Source organism: Prionailurus bengalensis, chromosome A3 (genome assembly GCF_016509475.1).
Source record: "Prionailurus bengalensis isolate Pbe53 chromosome A3, Fcat_Pben_1.1_paternal_pri, whole genome shotgun sequence".
NCBI lineage: Eukaryota > Metazoa > Chordata > Mammalia > Carnivora > Felidae > Prionailurus > Prionailurus bengalensis.
In genome coordinates, this window is record NC_057354.1 from 62,300,045 (window position 1) to 62,319,120 (window position 19,076).

At 46.3% G+C, this 19,076-nt stretch overlaps 1 protein-coding gene across 4 annotated transcripts in view; it reads left to right on the forward strand.

The window, feature by feature from the left end:
- Nucleotides 1–19,076, forward strand: part of FAM178B (family with sequence similarity 178 member B) — a 114,555-nt gene that overhangs the window by 18,158 nt on the left and 77,321 nt on the right. For all 4 annotated transcript variants that reach the window (XM_043603236.1, XM_043603238.1, XM_043603235.1 and 1 more), the window contains exons 2-6: nt 5,963–6,032; nt 6,234–6,673; nt 8,179–8,240; nt 10,122–10,229; nt 15,301–15,453. In XM_043603236.1, coding sequence (XP_043459171.1) covers nt 5,963–6,032; nt 6,234–6,673; nt 8,179–8,240; nt 10,122–10,229; nt 15,301–15,453 — 833 coding nt within the window. The remainder of the gene's footprint in view (nt 1–5,962; nt 6,033–6,233; nt 6,674–8,178; nt 8,241–10,121; nt 10,230–15,300; nt 15,454–19,076) is intronic.

Genomic DNA, 19,076 nt, shown 5'->3' on the forward strand with positions numbered 1-19,076 from the left:
TTTTTATATGCATTTTAGAATTGCTTTTTCCATTTCTGCCCCAAAAGGCCTTTGGGATTTTGATAGGGATGCATTGATTTTATAGACCACTTCAAGGAGTTTACCATCTTAAATGATATTAAGCCTTCCAGTCCACAAATGCAAGATGTCTTTCTATTAAGGTACGTCTTCTTTAATTTTTTTCAACAATGTTCTGTCATTTTCAGAGTTTAAATTTTCCTAAATTTATTCCTAAGTATATTATTTGTCCATTTCACCTAGGTACCTAATTTGTGCAATTGTTCATAGTATTCTCCCTTTTAATCATTTTTATTTCTGAGGTTGATAGTAATGTCTTTCATTTCTGATTTTAGTAATATGAGTTTCTCTCTCTCTCTCTTTTTTTTTTTTTTTTGGTCAGTCTGGTTTGGTTTGTCAATTTTGTTGGTCTTTCCAAAGAACCAGCTTTTGGCTTTGTTGATTATCTCTGTTGTTTTTTTTTTTCTGTTCTCTACTTTTGCTTCCCCACCAATCTTCATTGTTTCCTGCCTTCTGCAAGCCTTGAGTTTAGTTTGCTTTTCTTTTTCTAGTTCCTTACAGTATAAAGTTAGGTTACCGATTTAACAACTTCTTTTTTTTAAATAATGTTTATTTATTTTTGAGAGAGAAAAAGACAGAGCATGAGTGGGTAAGAGCCAGAGAGAGAGGGAGACACAGAATCCAAAGCAGGTTCTAGGTTCTGAGCTTTGAACTGTCAGCACAGACCCCAACGTAGGGCTTGAACTCATGAACTGTGAGATCATGACCTGAGCCAAAGTCGGGTGCTCAACCAACTGAGCCACCCAGGCGTCCCTTAACAATCTTCTTTTTTAATGCAGGTGTTTACAGCTATACATTTTCCTGGGAGCACTGCTTTCACTGCATCCCATACATTTTGGTATGTTGTGTTTGTTTTCGCTTACCTCTAAGTAGTTTTTAATTTCTCATATGATTTCTTCTTGGATCCATTAGTTATTTAAGTGTTGTTTTATTTCTACATATTTGTGAAATTCCCACTTTTGTTTTTTACGTCTAGTTTCTATTGTGATCAGGAAAGATGCTTTATAGGATTTCAGTCTTTTTAAATTTATTGAGACTTGTTTTGTGGCCTAACATGATCAATGCTGAAGAAAATTCCATGTGTACTTGCAAAGAATGTGTATTCTGCTATTGCAGAGTGAAGAGTTCTGTAGATGTCTGTTATTTCTACTTGGTTCATGGTGTTGTTCAGGTCCTATATTTTCTTTTGATCTTCTATCTAGTTACATTATTGAAAAGAGGATATTGAATCCTTCAGCTATCATTTTGTAACTATTTCTCCCTTCAGCTTTGCCAATTTGCTTCCATATTTTGGAGCTCTGTTTTTAGTTGCATGTATGTTTATAATTGTTATGTCTTTTCTTTTTAATGTTTATTTATTTTTGAGAGAGCACATGAGAGTCAGGTGGGCAGAGAGAGGTGGGGGACAGAAGATCCAAAGTCGGCTCTGCACTGACAGCAGCAAGCCCTACATGGGGCTCAAACTCCCAAACTGTGAGATCATGACCTGAGTCATGGATGCTTAACTGACTGAGCTGCCCAGGCACCCCTCATTGTTATGTCTTCTTGATGAATGACCCTTACATCAATATATAAAGGCTTTCTTTGTCTCAGTAATTTTTGACTTAAAGTCTATTTTGTCTGGTTAATACCAGACAAATACTAATGTATAGCTACTTCAGCTGTCTTTGGGTCTCTATTTGCATGGGGTATCTCTTCCTTTCACCTTCAACCTATGTGGTTATAGTGAGTCTTTAGCAGATAGCATATAGTTGGATGTTTTTTTAATTTATTTTGGTAATATCTGCCTTTTGATTTGAGAGCTCACTCCATTTACAATTAAGCTAGTTATTGATATGAAAGGATTTCTGCCATTATGCTATTTTGTTTCCTGTGTACCTTACATCTTTTTTGTTCCTCAGTTCCTCCATTACTGCCTTCTTTTATGTTTAATTGGCTGTTTTGTAGTGTACCATTTTGGCTCTTTGCTCATTTCTGTTTCCAATTATTTTATTAGTGGCTACCTTGGAAAGTATAATTTATATCTTAAATTTGTAACAAACTAGTTTGAATTAATACCAGTTTAGCTTCAGGAGCGCCTGGGTGGCCTAGTCGGTTAAGCGTCCAACTCTTGATCTTGGCTCAGGTCATGATCTCACGGTTTGTGAGTTCGAGCCTTACATCAGGCTCTGTGCTGACAGCACAGCGCCTGCTGGGATTCTGTCTCTCCTTCTCTCTGCCCCTTCCCCACTTACTCTCTCTCTCTCTCTCAAAATAAATAAATAAACTTTAAAAAAATTACCAATTTAGCTTCAGTATATACAAAAACTCTGCTCCTATACAATTCCATCCCTCTCCTTTATGTTTTTATTGTAACAATTTACATCTTTGAACCATTGTGTGTTGATTAACATAGATGTGTAATTGTGGTTTTATGCATTTGTCTTTTAAATCAATATGGAAAGGAGAAGAATTACAAACCAAAAATACAGTAATACTTGCATTTTTACTTACCTATAAATATCACATAGTTCACAGTCTAGTTCAGATTAATACCAACTTAATTTCAATAAGATACAAAACTTTACAACTGTGTAGCTCTATTCCCACCCCCTCCTTTGTGCTGTTATTGTCATGTAAATTATATCTTTAGACATTGTTTTCCCATAAAGACAGATTTGTAATTATTGCTTTATGCAGTTGTATTTTAAATAAGATAGGAGAAAAAGAGTTACAAATAAAAACTACATTTATACTGTCTTTTATGTATACCCATGTTCTTATCTTTATCACTGTTCTTTTTTTTTCATGTGGATTCAAGTTACTCTCTAATATCCTTCCTTTCACTTTACCCCGATGGATATACTTTAGTATTTCTGATAGAACAAATTTGTTAGAAAGAAATTTTCTCAGTTTTTGTTTATCTGGGAATATCTTCATTTCTCCTTTTTTGAAGGATAGTTTTGTGGGAGACAGCATTCTTGGTCCATAGTCTTTTCTGTCTTTACTTTGGATATTTCATCTCACTGTCTGCTGATCTCCATGGGTTTTGATAAGAAATCACCTGTTAATCTTATTGAGACTCCCTTGTAGGTGATGAAGCATTGTCTCTTCCTGCTTTTTAGATTCTCTCCCTGGTGTTTAAAAGTTTCATTATGACGTATCTAGGTGTAGATCTCTTTGAATTTATCCTACTTGGAATTTGTTGAGCTTCTTGGAAGTGCAATATTCTTTCTGTCCCCCTCTACCCCACCCCACCCCACCCCTGCCATCTCTGTCTCTACTCCTTGGACTCCTATTATGCATCTATTGATATAATTAATGGTGTCCCACTGGTCTCCGAGGCCCTGTTCATCTTATTCTTTTTTTCATTTTGTTCCTCAGAACTGATCATCTCAATTGACCCAAATAAAAGTTCACTGATTCTTCTGCTAGCTCACATCTGGTGTTGAAGCCTTGTACTTAGTTTTTTCATTTCAATTTTTATAGTTTTCGACTCCAGAACATCTGTCTACTTCCTTTTTATAATTTCTTTATCTTTATTCATATTCTCTATTTGGTGAGACCTTATTCTCCCCTGGTTTCTTTAGTTCTTTGTCATCGTTTCCTTCAGTTCTTAGAGCATATTTGGCAGTTGATTTAAAGTTTTTGTCTAATAAGTCCAGTGCCTGGGCTTTCTTAGGGACAGTTTTTTTTCCTTTCTTTTTTCTGTCTTTGAATGGGGCATACTTTGTTATTTCTTTGTATTCCTTGTAATTTTTGTTGAAAATTATCCACTTTGACTATTATAATGCAGTAACTGTGTAAATAGGATTACCCCCCACCTGAATTTGCTGTTGCTGGTTGCTGTGAGTTGTAGTTGTTTGTTTAGTGATTTTTCTAAGCTATTTTTGTAAAGACATTATTATTTTGTTGTGTGTAGTCACTAAAGTCCCAGTTCCTTTAACTTGGTGGTTAACTGGTAAGTTGTTAGAAAGTCCCTTAAATGCTGCTGCCGCCACCACCACAATAAAACTCTTCTGGTCTTTAAAGATTGGTTCTGTGTTGGAGTACTCCTTCAAAGCTTAGGCAGACCTTATGCAACTCTGCCTAAGCCTTCACTTTCTGCTTATGTGGAGCCTAATGATCAGCCAGAGGTAAAAACTTATGGTCTTCTCAGGTCTTTCCTAAGCACACGTTAACCCTGGGCAATCATGTGGCCTTCTGGACTCTCGGGTTTACGTGGGAGCTTTTTAAAACTTTTACTCCAACATGTATCTCCTTCCTCAGCCTCTTCCTTTTCAGACTTTGCAGACTGTCTGCTGCTTGCCCTACCTGTTATCCCTTGCCCCAGGTGGTTGTGGTGGTCCCCTTGTTTTTAAATACTTTCAACAAGTACTGCCCCGGAGGCCACTCCAGCCCTGAGAAAGTTCCAAGTGGGACAAAACAAAGGTAAGACCCAGAGTTGATGAGTTGATCCCCCGGGGGAGCCAGGAGCCGCCAGGGGACAGGCTAAAACACACCACCACAATTCTTTGAGAATAAAGCTTATCTTGCCCCCGTGGCACCAGCAAGCCACACTGGGAACCCAGCCTCCACAACTGCCTCTTAGCTGGGGGTGGGGGATGATAGGCGGGTAAGTTCAAAAGCCCAAACATAATTTTACTGAAATTTAGCAGCTTCTTTCTTCATTAAGCCTTCATTCTCTGGTTGTTATCAGTTTCTTATTAGATTCCAGAGTTCTGTAAGTATTGGTTCTGACAGATTTTGTCCGCTTAATTATTGCTTTCGTGGAGGAACAAGTTTCTGGGGTTCCCTTCTCCCAGGTGTGAACATTTTTGTAGTTATTTTTTTTAAATGTTTATTTATTAATTTTGAGAGAGAGAGAGAGAGTGGGGAAGGGACAAAGGGAGAGAGGGAGAGAGAGAATCTAAGCAGGCTCTCCGCTGTCAGCACAGAGCCCCATGCGGAGCTCCATCTCATGAATGGTGAGATCATGACCTGAGCCGAAATCAAGAATCAGACGCTTAACCAACTGAGCCACCCAGGCGCATCTTGCAGTTATTTTTATGTTGATCAATTGCTCTCTAAAAAGAGTAAATCATTTTACAGTATTAACAGCAATATATTTCTTCATAGCCTTGTCAACATTTGTTATTATGAATTTTTAATTTTTTATGATTTCATTGTCATTGAAGAATACTTCAGAGTCATATTGATTTGAGTGTCTTCCACTGTTGTTGAGTTTGAATCCTGGTTGAGTTAGTGTTTGTGTTTTTTGTAAATGGTTGTTTCGTTTGGTCATTAGCTCATTCAGATATTCGCCTTTCATCTGCATTTCAGTTGATCTGATCCTGAATCTGATATGATGAGAGGTGTCTGTGTGTGTGAGGCATGGCCCATCTTAGCTGAGGAAGGGCAGCTCCTAACACTGGAGGGGGCTTGTTGTACCACCTCTGGGTATCTTTAACTCATTCATTCAACAGAAACGCACCAAGCCCTACTGTGTGCCAGGTCTGTGCTGGTTCTGGGAAAATGGCGGGGACTAAATAGCCCTGCTCTGTCCCTTGGGAGCAAACAACCTTTATGGGGGTGACACCAAACAAGCAAGACGTGCAGAGTGTCTTCTCAGTACACAACTTTCCTGTGGACTTATGCTAGTTTTGATTTTATGCAGGTTTTAAAAAAATGTTGATGTCCTTACACTTGCCTATCACATCCTTGAAATGAGAGGTCACATGGAGCCCCTTTCACCTCAGCAATTTGATCTTCATGGTGCACAAGCTTGGTCCTTGGGGTAGAACTGGAGGGGGATTTCCCTCCTGGGCACCAGTGGACCCTGCCCTCCTCTCTAGGGAATCTAGGACTTCAGAGCATTTAGCTTTCTTCTGGAGGCTCACCTCACCTGACAAGCCATTCTTTCTAGGACAGAACGTCCAGCAGTTTGCAGATGGCCAGGACCCAGAAGACTCTGCTAGCCCTTCCTCAGAGAGAAGGTAGGCACTCTTACCTGTACAGGTAGAGCCATTCTGAGGCTTAGGGCCACAAGGAAGTGGACAACCCACGGTTGAGGTGTTCCCCTTGCATCCTGCCCACAGCAATCTTGAGTTGTCCCCTCTCCTCACCCAGCATGGCACGGTGGCTGGGATGGTGGTGGGCAGGTGGTGGAATACCATAATACTCTGTCCCCTCCACAGGGGTCCAGGCAGCCGCTGTGGCACCCACCCTGTTGCCTAACCTGAAGAGCAGCTGCTTCGACCATGCTCTGCACCAGGGGCTCCTCCACCCCACCCGGCGGCGCTGCAGTCCCACCTCAGCTCCAACTCCCAAATTGTCAAAGAAGCGCAAAGTGCGTGCAGCTGGGGACATGTTCCCCACTGATTGGAGCCCACCACCCATAGAGTTCCTGAACCTGAGAGTACCACAGGCCAGCAGGGGGGCCCCAGCACAGAGGTGGCTGGGCCCAGGGGGCCCTCAGGGCCTGAGGACATGGGCTCCCCAGCTGCCTGAGGAGTTAGGCCAGGAGCCCCAGGACTTGGACCCCCAGGGGAGCCTGACCTCACTGGAGGAGCTGTTCGGGAACATGGCAGGCCCAAGCCAGAAGGCTACAGCTCCAGTGGTGGACACCCACACCTTGGTAAGCCAATAGCCACCCCTTGGCCTCCTCTCCTTGCTACCTCTCCTCAGTCACCTCCAGACCACCCCCTTTTTGGCCATTCTCCCTTGGCCATATCCCAACTGCCCTTTGTCGGCCACCTGCCCCCAACCATCCCTCCTCAACTGCATACCCCCAACCTCTCCCCATCTATGAACCCTTGTGGCTAGGATGCATCTCTCCCCTTATATCTGCTACTAGTCCCTGCTAACAGATGGCTTGGGGTGGTGCCAAATTGGATCCCACTTCTGTGTGGGAGCCTTCAAGGCTTTTGAGGCTAAGGTTGCGGTTATCCACCTGGGCAAAAGAGGGACCTCGGTGCCTGGGTCTAGGCTAGGCCAGGCACAAAGACTTGGGCTAACTCTAGTCAGTGGATTGACATGCCTAAATGGAAACTTTAGTGATGAGCTTTAAGCTAGGTGAGAATATATAGCTGTTTATAGGTAGACTGTGGGGACACGGATCCAGGAAGTTTATTCTGAGAATAGGACTTAATTATTGTAATAGCCCAAGATTGTCAGTAATCTAAATGCCCACCACTAGGGAATTAATATATTATGTTCTAGTCCTACATTAGAAAGGTTTGTGGTGTTTTATTTATTTATTTTTTTTTAACGTTCATTTATTTTTTTTGAGACAGAGAGAGACAGAGCATGAACGGGGGAGGGTCAGAGAGAGAGGGAGGCACAGAATCCGAAACAGGCTCCAGGCTCTGAGCTGTCGGCACAGAGCCCAATGGAGGACTCAAACTCACAGACCGTGAGATCATGACCTGAGCCTAAGTTGGACGCTCAACCGACTGAGCCACCAGGGGCCCCGAAATGTTTTTTTTTTAACTTATCTCTTTAGTATTGATATGGAATGCCCTCAAGACATACTATTAATTAGGTAAACCATAAGAGACTCTTAAATACAGAGAACAAACTGAGGGTTGCTGGAGGGGAGGTGGATGGAGGGATGGGCCAAATGGGTGATGGGCATTAAGGAAGGCAGTTGGTGGGATGAGCACTGGGTGTTATATGTAAGTAATGAATCACTGGGTTCTACTTGTGACACCAATGCTACACTGTATGTTAACTTGAATTTAAATAATTTAAAAAATGAAAGACATCCTACTCATTGAACAGAGCAAAGTATAAAATAGGGTTCATAGTTTGCTGCCATTTGTGTTACGGGTGGTGGCAGAAGGGAGTCTATAATGTACTAGTGTTTGCTTGTCTGTGGGTAAAATGTCTCTGAAAGCACACCAAGGAGCAAACACCTGTGGTCACCTGTGGGGAGGGACCTGGCTGGCTGGGGATGCAGGTGAGGCAAGACATCTTACTATATGCCTTTATCCCTCTTGATTTTTTAATCATTTGAATGGGTTGCCTATTCAGAAAAATAAAATAAATAAAGGGCTTAATTTAGATTAACTTTTATTCTTTTTCCCCTTCTATCTGTCTGTCTTTCTGTTTGTCTCCCATTCTCACCTCCTGTTTCTCTAGTTCACCTCTGGAGCCTCGGAGAGCTATGCCAATAGCTTAGATTACTTACTACAGGAGAAGCGGTAAGCGTGGAAAAGGGTCCATCTTGAGATGTTCATTCTATGGGGTTGGCAGCAATTTGGGGGGGGGGTGGTTGTCCTCTAAGACTCCCAGCAAACTCGCCTCAGGATCAAGCAGCCTGCTGCACTCCTACACGGCGTGTCTCCTGGAGCGTCCTGTGTGCTCTGATCAATAGTGAGCACGTGGTACGGCAGCCGAGTTGCAGGGGGGCATCTTGAAGGCAGAGAGCCCCAGACCTCTGCCACATCCAGAGCCCTTGTTCAGGGTTACTGTGGGTGGGATGCAAGGAGAATCCCTTGCTCTCTTCTGCCCAATTCATGCCCATGTGGCAGCCTCTCAGCTCCCACTCAAGTGTTCCGTGGGCGAGAAGGGGAAAAGGCAGGCAGCTTTGACGGAGATGTATAGCCCAACTATTGCCACGATGGTGATGCAGGCAAGTAAAGTTCATCGAGGCACCTGGCACTGGGAGGTTCTCACTCGGCTAGGTCCTGTGCCAGGTGCCAGATAGGTGGAAGTGATTGTACAGGAGCCTCTCACCTGGAGATCTAACTGAATGATTCCACTATCTCCCATGCTAGAAAGTTGCTGTGGAGGGGCCTGGAATACTGACACCTGATTTAACCTGGGGGTCAGAAGAGGCTCCCCACAGGTATCCTTATCTCTGAACTTTGGAGGATAAGAAGATTTGGGGGGCAGCATGGGTGACCACACATGTGAAGGTGGGTACGGCAGATAATTCTGGTGGCTGACTAGAACTGGAATTCTCAGCACTGCAGAGTAGGGGTTGGTGGTCCACATGGCAGGAGGTACAGCCAAGATGTGAACCAGGGCTGGGTCATGAGAAGCCTCATGAACACAAGGTTGAGTTGGGAGAATTTTAAGGAGATAGTGATGTGATTCCTGCTGTGTTTCAGAGATCGCTCAGGCTACATTATGGAGAATGGATGGGAAGGGTGAGAGAGGAAGGAGGGTGAACAGTGATTGGGTGGGGTCTTGGGAGGAAGGTGGTAGGGCTGTGATGAATCTGCTGACCTGGGTGGCTGGGGCTCTGGGACCTGTGTGGAAGGGAATTCAGACCCAGACGTGTGGCTTCAGAGGATCCTGGGCACATTCAGCTGGAAATCATCCAGTTGTGGCTGGCTAGGAGGATCTGAACTCCAGACAGCGGCCTGGGCTGGAGATAAAATCTTTAGGAACTGAGGACCTTTGGGGAAAGCCAGGGCGAGCACCTGGAGGGGGAGGCCAAGGGCTGGGGAGGCTCCCTGGTTGTTGTGGAAGCAAGGATCCAGAAGGCCGAAGGATGCACTTGTACCTGCTTGGGAGTTTAGTATGGTTAGGGCAGGAGGGAGGTGAGGGAGTCAGGTATCTAGCAAGATAATGGTAGGCATGCAGGCTGTGGTGGGAACAGACCTCTGGGGCTAGAGGCCACAGGGTAGGGAGAGGAAGGGAATGAGCAGGACCTGGAGAACTGCCCCTGGGGCTGGAGAGGCAGGCCATGTGTCAGGGGCTCTGGGAGCCATGAACCTGGGACCTCTCCAGGTCAGTGTGGCCCGACCCCAGGAGGAGGAGAAGGAGCTAGGCACAGGCCTCGATGTGATGTGTTAAAAAGTGGGCAAATCCAAAACAAGGCACACAAACAAAGGCATGTTTGAAGCTGTGTGGTGAAAACTTTCCTTGAGGCCTGTCTGCTCTTAACTGCTTATTCAGAGAGAGTGCAATGGATGCAACGTGATGCCTCTCCCCTGCCCCGTCCAAATCTAACATTGAAGGCCTTTATGCAGGAGTTCAGGGCCGTGGCCCCCATTCCTAGGCCTAACCCAGTATCAGGGTTGGATGACTGGGGACAGCGCTGACCTCTGTTGTCGGCTCTCATCTCTCTGCAGGGAACAGGCCCTGGAGCAGGAGCGAGAGAAGCTGCTTCTGCATGATTGTCCTGACCTCTACTCCCTGGATCTGGCTAAAGATGAGGCGCCTCTCACACCTGAGCACAGGTGGGGGGTAGTGGGCACAGGAAGGGGCAAGGGCCCATCCCCGCTGGGGGGGGGGGGGGGGCGGGGGCAGTCCCTGCATCCACCTCTCAAGGCAGAGGATTGTCAACTGGCTCTCGGTTTTAGACAGTTTACCAGCAATTTGTGTACATTTATGAGTTATCAAGCTGCCTCCTTTTCTTAAACCTACATTAAAAAAAACCCCAAAAAACCCCTATATTCATTCATTGGTTACAGAAATATTTGATTACCTACTGTGTGTCAGCGTCCAGTGGGGGCCTTTGAGGACATGGAGTTATAAAAACACAGCCTGCTCTGCCCCGGTTGTCTGCTCAGATTTATAGAACCAGATCTCTTGGGAAAATAACTGTACAAAACTGCAGTCTAAGAGAAAACTGTCTTTCAAGGGGAGAATATGGCCATATGACATTTTTCGTCTTCCCCTGTCTGGAGAAAAGAAGATGGCTTTTGTCAGCGCTGTCATGTGGGTGGGGGTCTCCTGGCCATGATTTAACTGGGCCATTGGCTGGGGGTGGGCTGGTGTTACCTGAACCAGTGTGTCTCAGAGATGCTGAGGGACCACAGTTGAATCCATCTTCAGGGTACTCTGTTAGCCACCCGTCTATCCACCTGTCCAGCCAGCCAGCCAGCCAGCCAGAAAGCATCTATTAATGCCAACTTTGTGCCAGGCTCTTCTACAGACCCTTGGGATTCAGCAAAAACAAAACCAGACAGAAATCTCTGCCCTCCTGAGTGAAGATAGGTGACGAGTGCTCAGGAGAAAGGAGAGAGAGGTGGTATAAGGAGTGTGGAAGGCCTGAGGTTGTGCTTGAGGGTCAGGGAAGGCCTCGGTGAGCAGCTGGCTGGCTTCTGGCAGAGCCCTAAGAAGGAGGGGCGAAGCAGCTCTGGGGGCCCTGCAGGGGGAACTTACCTGCAGCCTTGGAGGGGAGGGCAGGGGAGAGGAGGTCAGGGAGAATAAGGGTGGGCTTGACATCTGAGCTTTTCCCCTGTGTGAGCCGGCCGCCACTGCTCCAAGCAGGATCCTCTGCCTCTGTGTCAAGAATAGACTGGGGAGCATGGGGGTGGGGTGTGGCGAGGGCAGAAGAAGAAAGACAGGCAAATGAGCCATGGCAGTAATCTTGAGAAGTGAGGGTGGCTGGGAGTGAGGGTGGGGGGGTAAGGAGTAGGCAAATTCTGGATATATTCTTAGGGTGGAACTAAGAGGATTTATTGGTGAACTGGATGGGGAGGGTATGGGAGAAAGAGGGGAGCTGAAAGGGACCCCTAGGATTGGGCCTGACCAACTGGAAGTTTGGAGTTGTCTAACTTGGGGAAGACTAAGTGACGAAGGCTGGGGTGGGGCAGTTGTGGGATCAGGAGTTCGTTTGGGGGATCCCAGAGGTGAGACCAGGGAGACAGCTTGAATACCCTCATCTGGAGAGGCAAGCTTGGGAGGCACCATATGTAGGTGATGTTTAAAGCCACAAATTGGATGAGATCACCTGGGGAGCGAGTGTATACAGAGAAGAACAGGGGCCCAAGGGCACAATGTAGAGGTCATGGTGACCTTGACAAAAGCAGCTCTGGTGGGTTGCTGGGGACGAACCTAACTGGAATAGTCCCACAGGAGAACAAGAGGAGAGGTGGGAAGAGAAAAATGCACAGTAGCTGAAGGGGGAAGTGAAGTCAGAATAGATCTTTCTGTATGTCTTTCTTTTACTTGGTTCCTCCTTCCTTCCATCCCTCCCTCCCTCCCTCCTTTCTTCCTTTCTTGCTTTCTTCCTTCCCCCTCCTTGCATCTCTCCCTCTCTCATTTCTTCCCCCCCCCCCACCTTCCTCCCTCCCTCCTTTCCTCAGGAACCCAGTTTCCAGGAGGGGCTGGGGTGGAGTCTGCAGGGGATGAGGTCACCTCATGTGACCATGTGGCTGCAGGCAGTTGGTCACCATGCCCTGGAGCATCTTCCTGTTCAGGCTTTGCTTTTTCTGTCAGCCTGAGTTATGTTAGTAAGCATTGGTCTAAGCAATGATAGGTCAAGTTTTCATGCATACTCTAAGTTCGCATTCTGCCTCCACTTACTAAGGGAATGTTGAGTGATAACATACAGACTCCTTTGGGGCCTCCATTTTAGGATCTCCAAATGGTTTACATTGCTTTTGTTGCCCAGACATGGTTATGAGCGGTACCTTGTCTGGCTGTGTGCTTTTTTTTTTTCTCAAGTTTTTCTGATAGTCATCTCTGGGCTAGAGCAGGGATCAGCAAATTCTGTGTTCATAAATAGTAAATATTTTAGGCTTTGAGGGCCATGCACTCTCTGTTGCAACCACTCAACTCTGCTGTTGTAACAGGGAAGCTCCCATAGACAATGCATAAATGAATAAACATGCCTGTGTTGCAATAAAACCTTGTTTACAGAAATGGGCAGGAGTTGGCCACAGATTGTAGTTTGCTGACCCACGGCCTTGATTGGGAGGACCCCTGCCTCCTAACCTTTACTTTCCACTGTGAAAATCTGTGAGTGTTCAGATTTGAACAGCCATCCCAGATAGTTAGAGAGCTACTCACATGCTGCCTAGAGACCCAGAGAAAGGATGTCATGCAAGTCACATGGTGAACCCAAAAGGGCAGATGTGGTGGAGTGTGGAGACTGAATGGAGCCACTGGGTTTGGGCTAAGGCCTCTTTGGACAAGAGTGCCTTGGTGGCAACATAAGTGATAAACACAATTGTCTAAGTTGGGACTCATGGATTTGTTCCCAGATGTCCTACTCAATGGATAGATAGCCTTGGAATGAAACGTTTTGAACGTCTTTAAAAATCTCTATAGCAAGAATTAACTATTCTTGCTCTTCACCTTTCTAGTGAAGGATTCTGGAAGTCGTGGCTTGGATGTTTTGAAATTCCCCACAGAAGGGAGTTATCTGGGGAACTGGCTTAAGCCAGGTGTTCCAGGCTTTGAAATCGCTGATGATTTTCTGGGCACATGACATTTTCAAGTAGTACTTTGAGAAAGCCTTTTTGACAACAGCTACTTTGAGGTGGTTGTTTTGATGTGGGATCATTTTTGATGGGACAGTTCAACATTCTGCTTCAAAGAAAATTACTCACGGATACAACAAGCCAGCAGCCTCTTCTGTCCGTGAATGGGGCCAAGGAGAGATGTGGGTCTGGAAGGGGTGAGGCTGGGGCTGGGGGCCAGCCACCATCTGTTAGAACAGTTGTCTGTGACCAGGAGTCACATGACTGCCACAGATGCCCGTTGTAGAAGAGACCCCCACAAGCTTCCAGAGCCAGAACATCCCCTCATGCTCTAAGGATTGGCTTGCATCTTGAATAGATGCCATCCTACATTCTCTATTTCTTAAAGTTAAAAGACCTTATGTGTGCTGGGGCAGGGGAGGGGGGAATATTTAAACTACAACATCATCCTTTATCCTTTCTTTGGGGCTGCACAGGAAATCTCCAATTAGACATGGAAGACTCATCTCAGAACTCTTAATGCACATACATTATATTTAATATCACAAAAGTCCCTTTGTATGATCGTTTGGGGGATAGGGCTAAGACCCTTTTACAGATGAGCCTAATTCCTAAAGGCTTTTAATAATTTGTACTTTTTTTAAAATACAAAAACAACCTAAGCTGTATATACTCAAAATGGCAAAGAAATTAACAAAACAGAAGATCATTTTACCATTTGTGTGATGGTTTGCAGAGGCTGCTTGCAAAAGGCTACAGGACAGAATCTCCCTGGTATTTTCATGTCATTTCCACGCGTTGTGTCACTTCATCCTCAGGATGAGCCTATGACGTGCGTCAGCACCTTTTCTTGGGTCCCTTGGCCAGAAAGTGAGACAGATTTCATCTGGGGAGCGGTGGGCTGCCAGCTACACTGCTCCACTTCCAGTGCCAGCTGCTTGTGTCCCAGACCCTGATGGGAGCCCCAAGTGCTGTCCCCCCTCCAAGTTCACTGTCAGGGCTCAGGCCATCCTCCAGTAAGAGGAGGGGATGCAGTGCTTGTAGCTTGTTTGATTTGGCTGCTATTATTGTTGTTAAATGTGTGTTGTGTATCTGTTATATCTCTACAAAAATCAAGCAGAACACAGTTGTATGAAGTAAACAGGAAATGTCTCCTCTTATCCCTCCCCCCAATCCTGTTCCCTAGGGATGACTCCAGCTCATACTTGGGTGTATCAGATGCATGTGGGTTGTTGAATGTGTCTAAGAATGTGTGTGTGCATATGTCTGCGTGTATACCTATGCACACACACGTACACACTTCCTATCTGAAACTTGCTGTTTTCACCCACTATTCCCTCTTAAATGGGTCATTAAAGCTTGACAATTTTTCCCTCTCCCTACAGAGTTAGAATGTGTCCCCTCTTCTTTCTGTTCCTTCCCTGTCCCTGGGACCCAGCTCTGATCTACTAATCAGACTCATAAGGCAGGGCAGGGCCTAGAACTCTGCATTTTAGCAGACCTCCCTGGGGAGTCCTCCTGATCACAAGAGCCTGAGGACTGGTGCTCCAGAAGAAGAGTCCAGGCTCCTTCACTGTGCAGATGCCCTCCCTGACCCTGGCTGCACCCAGAGCTTCTCTCCTCTGCTCCTAGCAGCACCGTGCAGGCAGCTCTGCGGCTGGCCCACTTGCTGAAGGCTATTGTGGTGATTTTGTTTACCTTTCTGTTAGGCGTGCAGTGGCAGCCCACGACTGACTCATCCTTCAGCACCTGGCACCTACGCATCGTGGCACTCAGTGAAAGTTTGAGCTAAACAAAGCCAATGGGTGGGGCTGGGTTTGGGACCAGGACTTCTGGCTCCTGGACTAATGTCCCAAGCAAGGGATTGGGGTGCATGACAGAGAGTGGGATGGCAGAGTTCCTTGGTCTGCATCTCCTAGGCTCCTTCTTTATCAGCAGGTGGCGCTGTCTCCCCCCCCCCCCCCCCCCCCCCCCAGTCTTGTCTCCACCAGGCCCTGGCTGCACGGCAGGGGCACCTACAGTCCTTCCCAGCCTCCCTCTGTGCTGCAGACCAGGTGTGCCTCCTGACCCTTGGCTCTCTGGCTCCTTGCTTTGGCAGGATGCTGGTGGAGAGGTTCTCCATGTCACTACAGGTCATCCCACCAGTACATCCCGGTGAAACCGTGTTTCTACCCAGGCGTCATCCCCTGTATTGCATCCTGGACTGTTCACACCTGAAGCCACGTAGCCACCTGGAAGGGCTCTTCCTCAGGTAAATGTCGGCATGGCATGGCCAGGCCTTCTCCCTCATGGAGCCCAGTGTTTAGGACTACCCCAAATGAGGAAATTCAAAGCCGTGTTTTAGCCGATTTGGATACGTCTGTTTTCAGAGATATAGATGAAACGGTCACACATGTCTACTTATAACATTTAATTTACTGATTTAGATGTGCATACTTTGAAAAGGACTATATTATAGCAAATACTAGGTAAGTTGTGTATTTCCCTATTCATATTGCTTTTTCCTCTCCCACACCCCAGTTTCATGGAACAACTTTAGTCAGACTCACCATACCTGCCTTTGGGGTTGTCTCCATCAACACTGGAGCCACTTTCTGGGCCATCCAGCAGTTTTCCAGAGCACATCATCGTCATTTCCATCTGCTCATTGGAGACACCACCCTTCAGTCAGTGTGCAATACTAACGGTGAAAAGTTTGTCCCCGGCCATAAGTGCACACTGTGTTAACATTGGACAGCTGCCCAGTTGCTCTCCTCTGTGGAAGGAAATTTACGTTCACTCTCACATAGCCACTGCCTGTGTTGCTTTTTAAGGGAATTTTGAAACTTTACCACAGTAACACTCAACACTTGCAGTTGTGAATCCATATATCTAAGAATAAGAGAGAAAGCCCGTAGGACTCAGTGCAGTGGCTGTCCACTCGTGCTCATGAGGCCAGTGCCCTGCTGGGCCTTGGTGGCCAAGGGGATGGAGAGGAGTCCACGGAACCCACACCAGCCAGCAGGGAGCACAGAACTTGAGCTATCCCCGTGATTTCTTGAAAGCAGGAGTTTTGTTGTCTTTTCCAGCTATTTAGGGCTCCTATGTCTATTTCATTAATTCTAAACCCATCTAATTTCATAATATAAAGGTAACGGCATTTTGATGTCTTTCCTTTAAAACTTTCCATCTCGGGAAGTTTCAAGCTTTACATACTTTATGTAGAGAGAACAGTATAATAATTCCCCACATACTCATCACTCAACTTCCAACAGTCAACTCAAAGCCAATCTTGTTCCATCTCAACCAGTGCCCACTAACATTGTCCCCTCAGGATTTTTTTAGAGAGAGAGAGCATGAAAGCATGAGTGAGCAGGGGAGGAGGAGAGGGAGAGGGAAAGAGAGAATCCCAGGCAGGCTCCACGTTCAACATAGAGCCCAATGCAGGGTTTCATCCTAAGACTCTGGGATTGTGACCCGAATCAAGAGTTGCATGTTTAACAACTGAGCGAGCCAGGTGCGCCATCTCCTCAGGGTTATTTTTAAGCAAATTCCAGGCACATATACTTTAATCTGTAAGTATTTCAGTTTGTGTCAAAAGATAAGACTCTACCCTTTTTTTTTTTTAGGACTACCTTTAGATATAACTTAAATGCCATTATTACACCTAAAAAATACATATTCTTCATACCGTTAATATTAGTCAGTGTTCAGATTTCCTCAGTTGTCTTCAAAATGTGTATTATATGGTATTCAAACAAGGCCAAATGTCTCAATTAGTCATAATGTGAATGGTGAAATAATATTGTATGGCATTGATGCCCCAACATATTTAACCGTTTTCCTCATTTTTCTCAACATATATGTTACTTCCAACCTTTCTGTAAGCAGTGTGGTAGAAAACATCTTTATACACAAATAACTGTGTGAAATGTGGCCCCGGATGTGCCATGAGGCGACTGGGCCTGAGTGTCTGTCTGCCTATTGGTAAAGGCTGACATTGCCGTGATGAAAAGGTGTCTAATAAAGGGGATGATGAAAAGGGAAAACAAGAAACAACAAGGGGTTGTGGGAAAAGAAGAAGAGTAGTGGCACAGGAGAAAGGGGAGGGGCGGAGAATGGGAGAATGGCGGGGAAAGAACAGGAGAGAGGGGAGGAGAGAGGAAGGCGTCTCACAGAGCTGCCTCAGCCGGCTGTGGTCTGTGTGGACAGCATGTTTCCTGTCCCAGACTGGACTGCCAGCAGGAAGTGTTTTGACAGACGAGATGGCCCATGCAGCAGTGACACGGGAGCCCGGCAGCCCTGCCAAATGGGGCCAGGTGGCCGGCCAGCCTCCCTGGAGTGAGGAATTCAGACCCTCCTCCCCCAAGTATGCTAATGAAGCTCAGTTGAGATGGCTTTGCCAGCCACTGGAGCCGAGGGCCTTTCTGGAGGAATGCCCTCCGCCTTACACATGGTCAGGTCAGGTGGCCCCTGCTACGCAGTGGGTAAGGGCCACTTCCTGAAGGTCACCATTTAGCCTTGGGGCCATCTTTTATTTCCTACTTGTGCCAAGGATTTCAAGCGCAGACACAAGAGAGGGAAATAGTGGTTCAATAATTACCCCCACTGTGCTCAGCCGGAAACACAAAAATGGAGGAAGAATAAAAGGTTACTTGATCTCTCAAGAGACAATATGGTTCGATTTTTTTGCCATACAAAAAGCTAGCACTTTGTGAGATTACAGGTAACTTTTATTTTCCTTATATTCTTCTGCATTTTATGAACTTTCTAAATGAACATGTTTTGTTTTTAACAGGAGAGGTTTTAGGGTAAAAAGTGAATGCAACTTTTAAAAGCCACTTCTTAAAATAGATCCACGTTTCCTTATCCTTCTGTGGAGAGGGACATCATCTTCCTCCCCACTGTATGAAGTGGGGAATCTTGGCACAGATTGCCAGGCAAGTGCGGGCAGCCTCAGTGTGTGGGCTCCAGGCCTTTCTCCCGGGCTGCATCTACACAGGTTTATGCACAAGAGCCCATCTCCTGGAGCCCACAGCCCCAGGATTGGAGCTGGCCTGGACGATTCTGTCTCGTCATCACCCAGCTGGATGTATGACCTCGGAGGTCAGTTCCTTGGAACCAAAGTCACATGCCTTTATGGCAGAAGTTGGTACCAGGGGCCGAACCTTTCCCTCCCTTGACAGCAGTTCAAAAAGAAATCTGATCACCCCCCAAGGGGAGAAGCATTGGGACCTATGCCCACATGCAGCTCAGAGGCCAGGGCAAACTCCATGGGAAGGGTGGAGATTGCCTGCTGAATTATTCGTGGCCTTACCTGGGCCCACACAGAGTGTGCAGGAGTGTCAGAAGTGTCCTCAGAGTGTGTCTGCCATTGTTCCTGTGAGGTGTTCACAGTGTATACTCAGGGAGCCCTTCTTCCGTGAACACTTCTACAGGCAGGAGGAGGAGGCCGGGTCTGAGCCCAGTAGATGTAAATGGGCTTGTACAGTGGATCTCCCTGAGGCCTCTTGTTTTGCCAGGACCTCTTCCACTTCCTGGTGATGCCAGCAAGCTTGGTCCAAGGACCTGGGGTGGTGGAGGAAGGGGTGGGTCGCAGAACCAGCCAAGACGGTCCTTGGCTTCACGCAGGGTGGAAATCAAACATGAGCCAGCAGAAGGTGAAAGTAGAGTTTATTGAAGAGAGAGAGAGAGAGAGAGAGAGAGAGAGAGAGAGAGAGAGTCGGAGCATCTGGAAGACTGGAAAAGGAAAAGAGCAGGAGTCTCGTCTTTGTTCGGGGTCTGGGGTTTTTACTGAGGACAGTGGTCTGATGTATGTGTCCTCTCAAACATCCAGGAACCAGTTAGAACAAAGATGAGGGCCCAGGTGTTATTCCTTGGAGCCAAAGGGCCTTG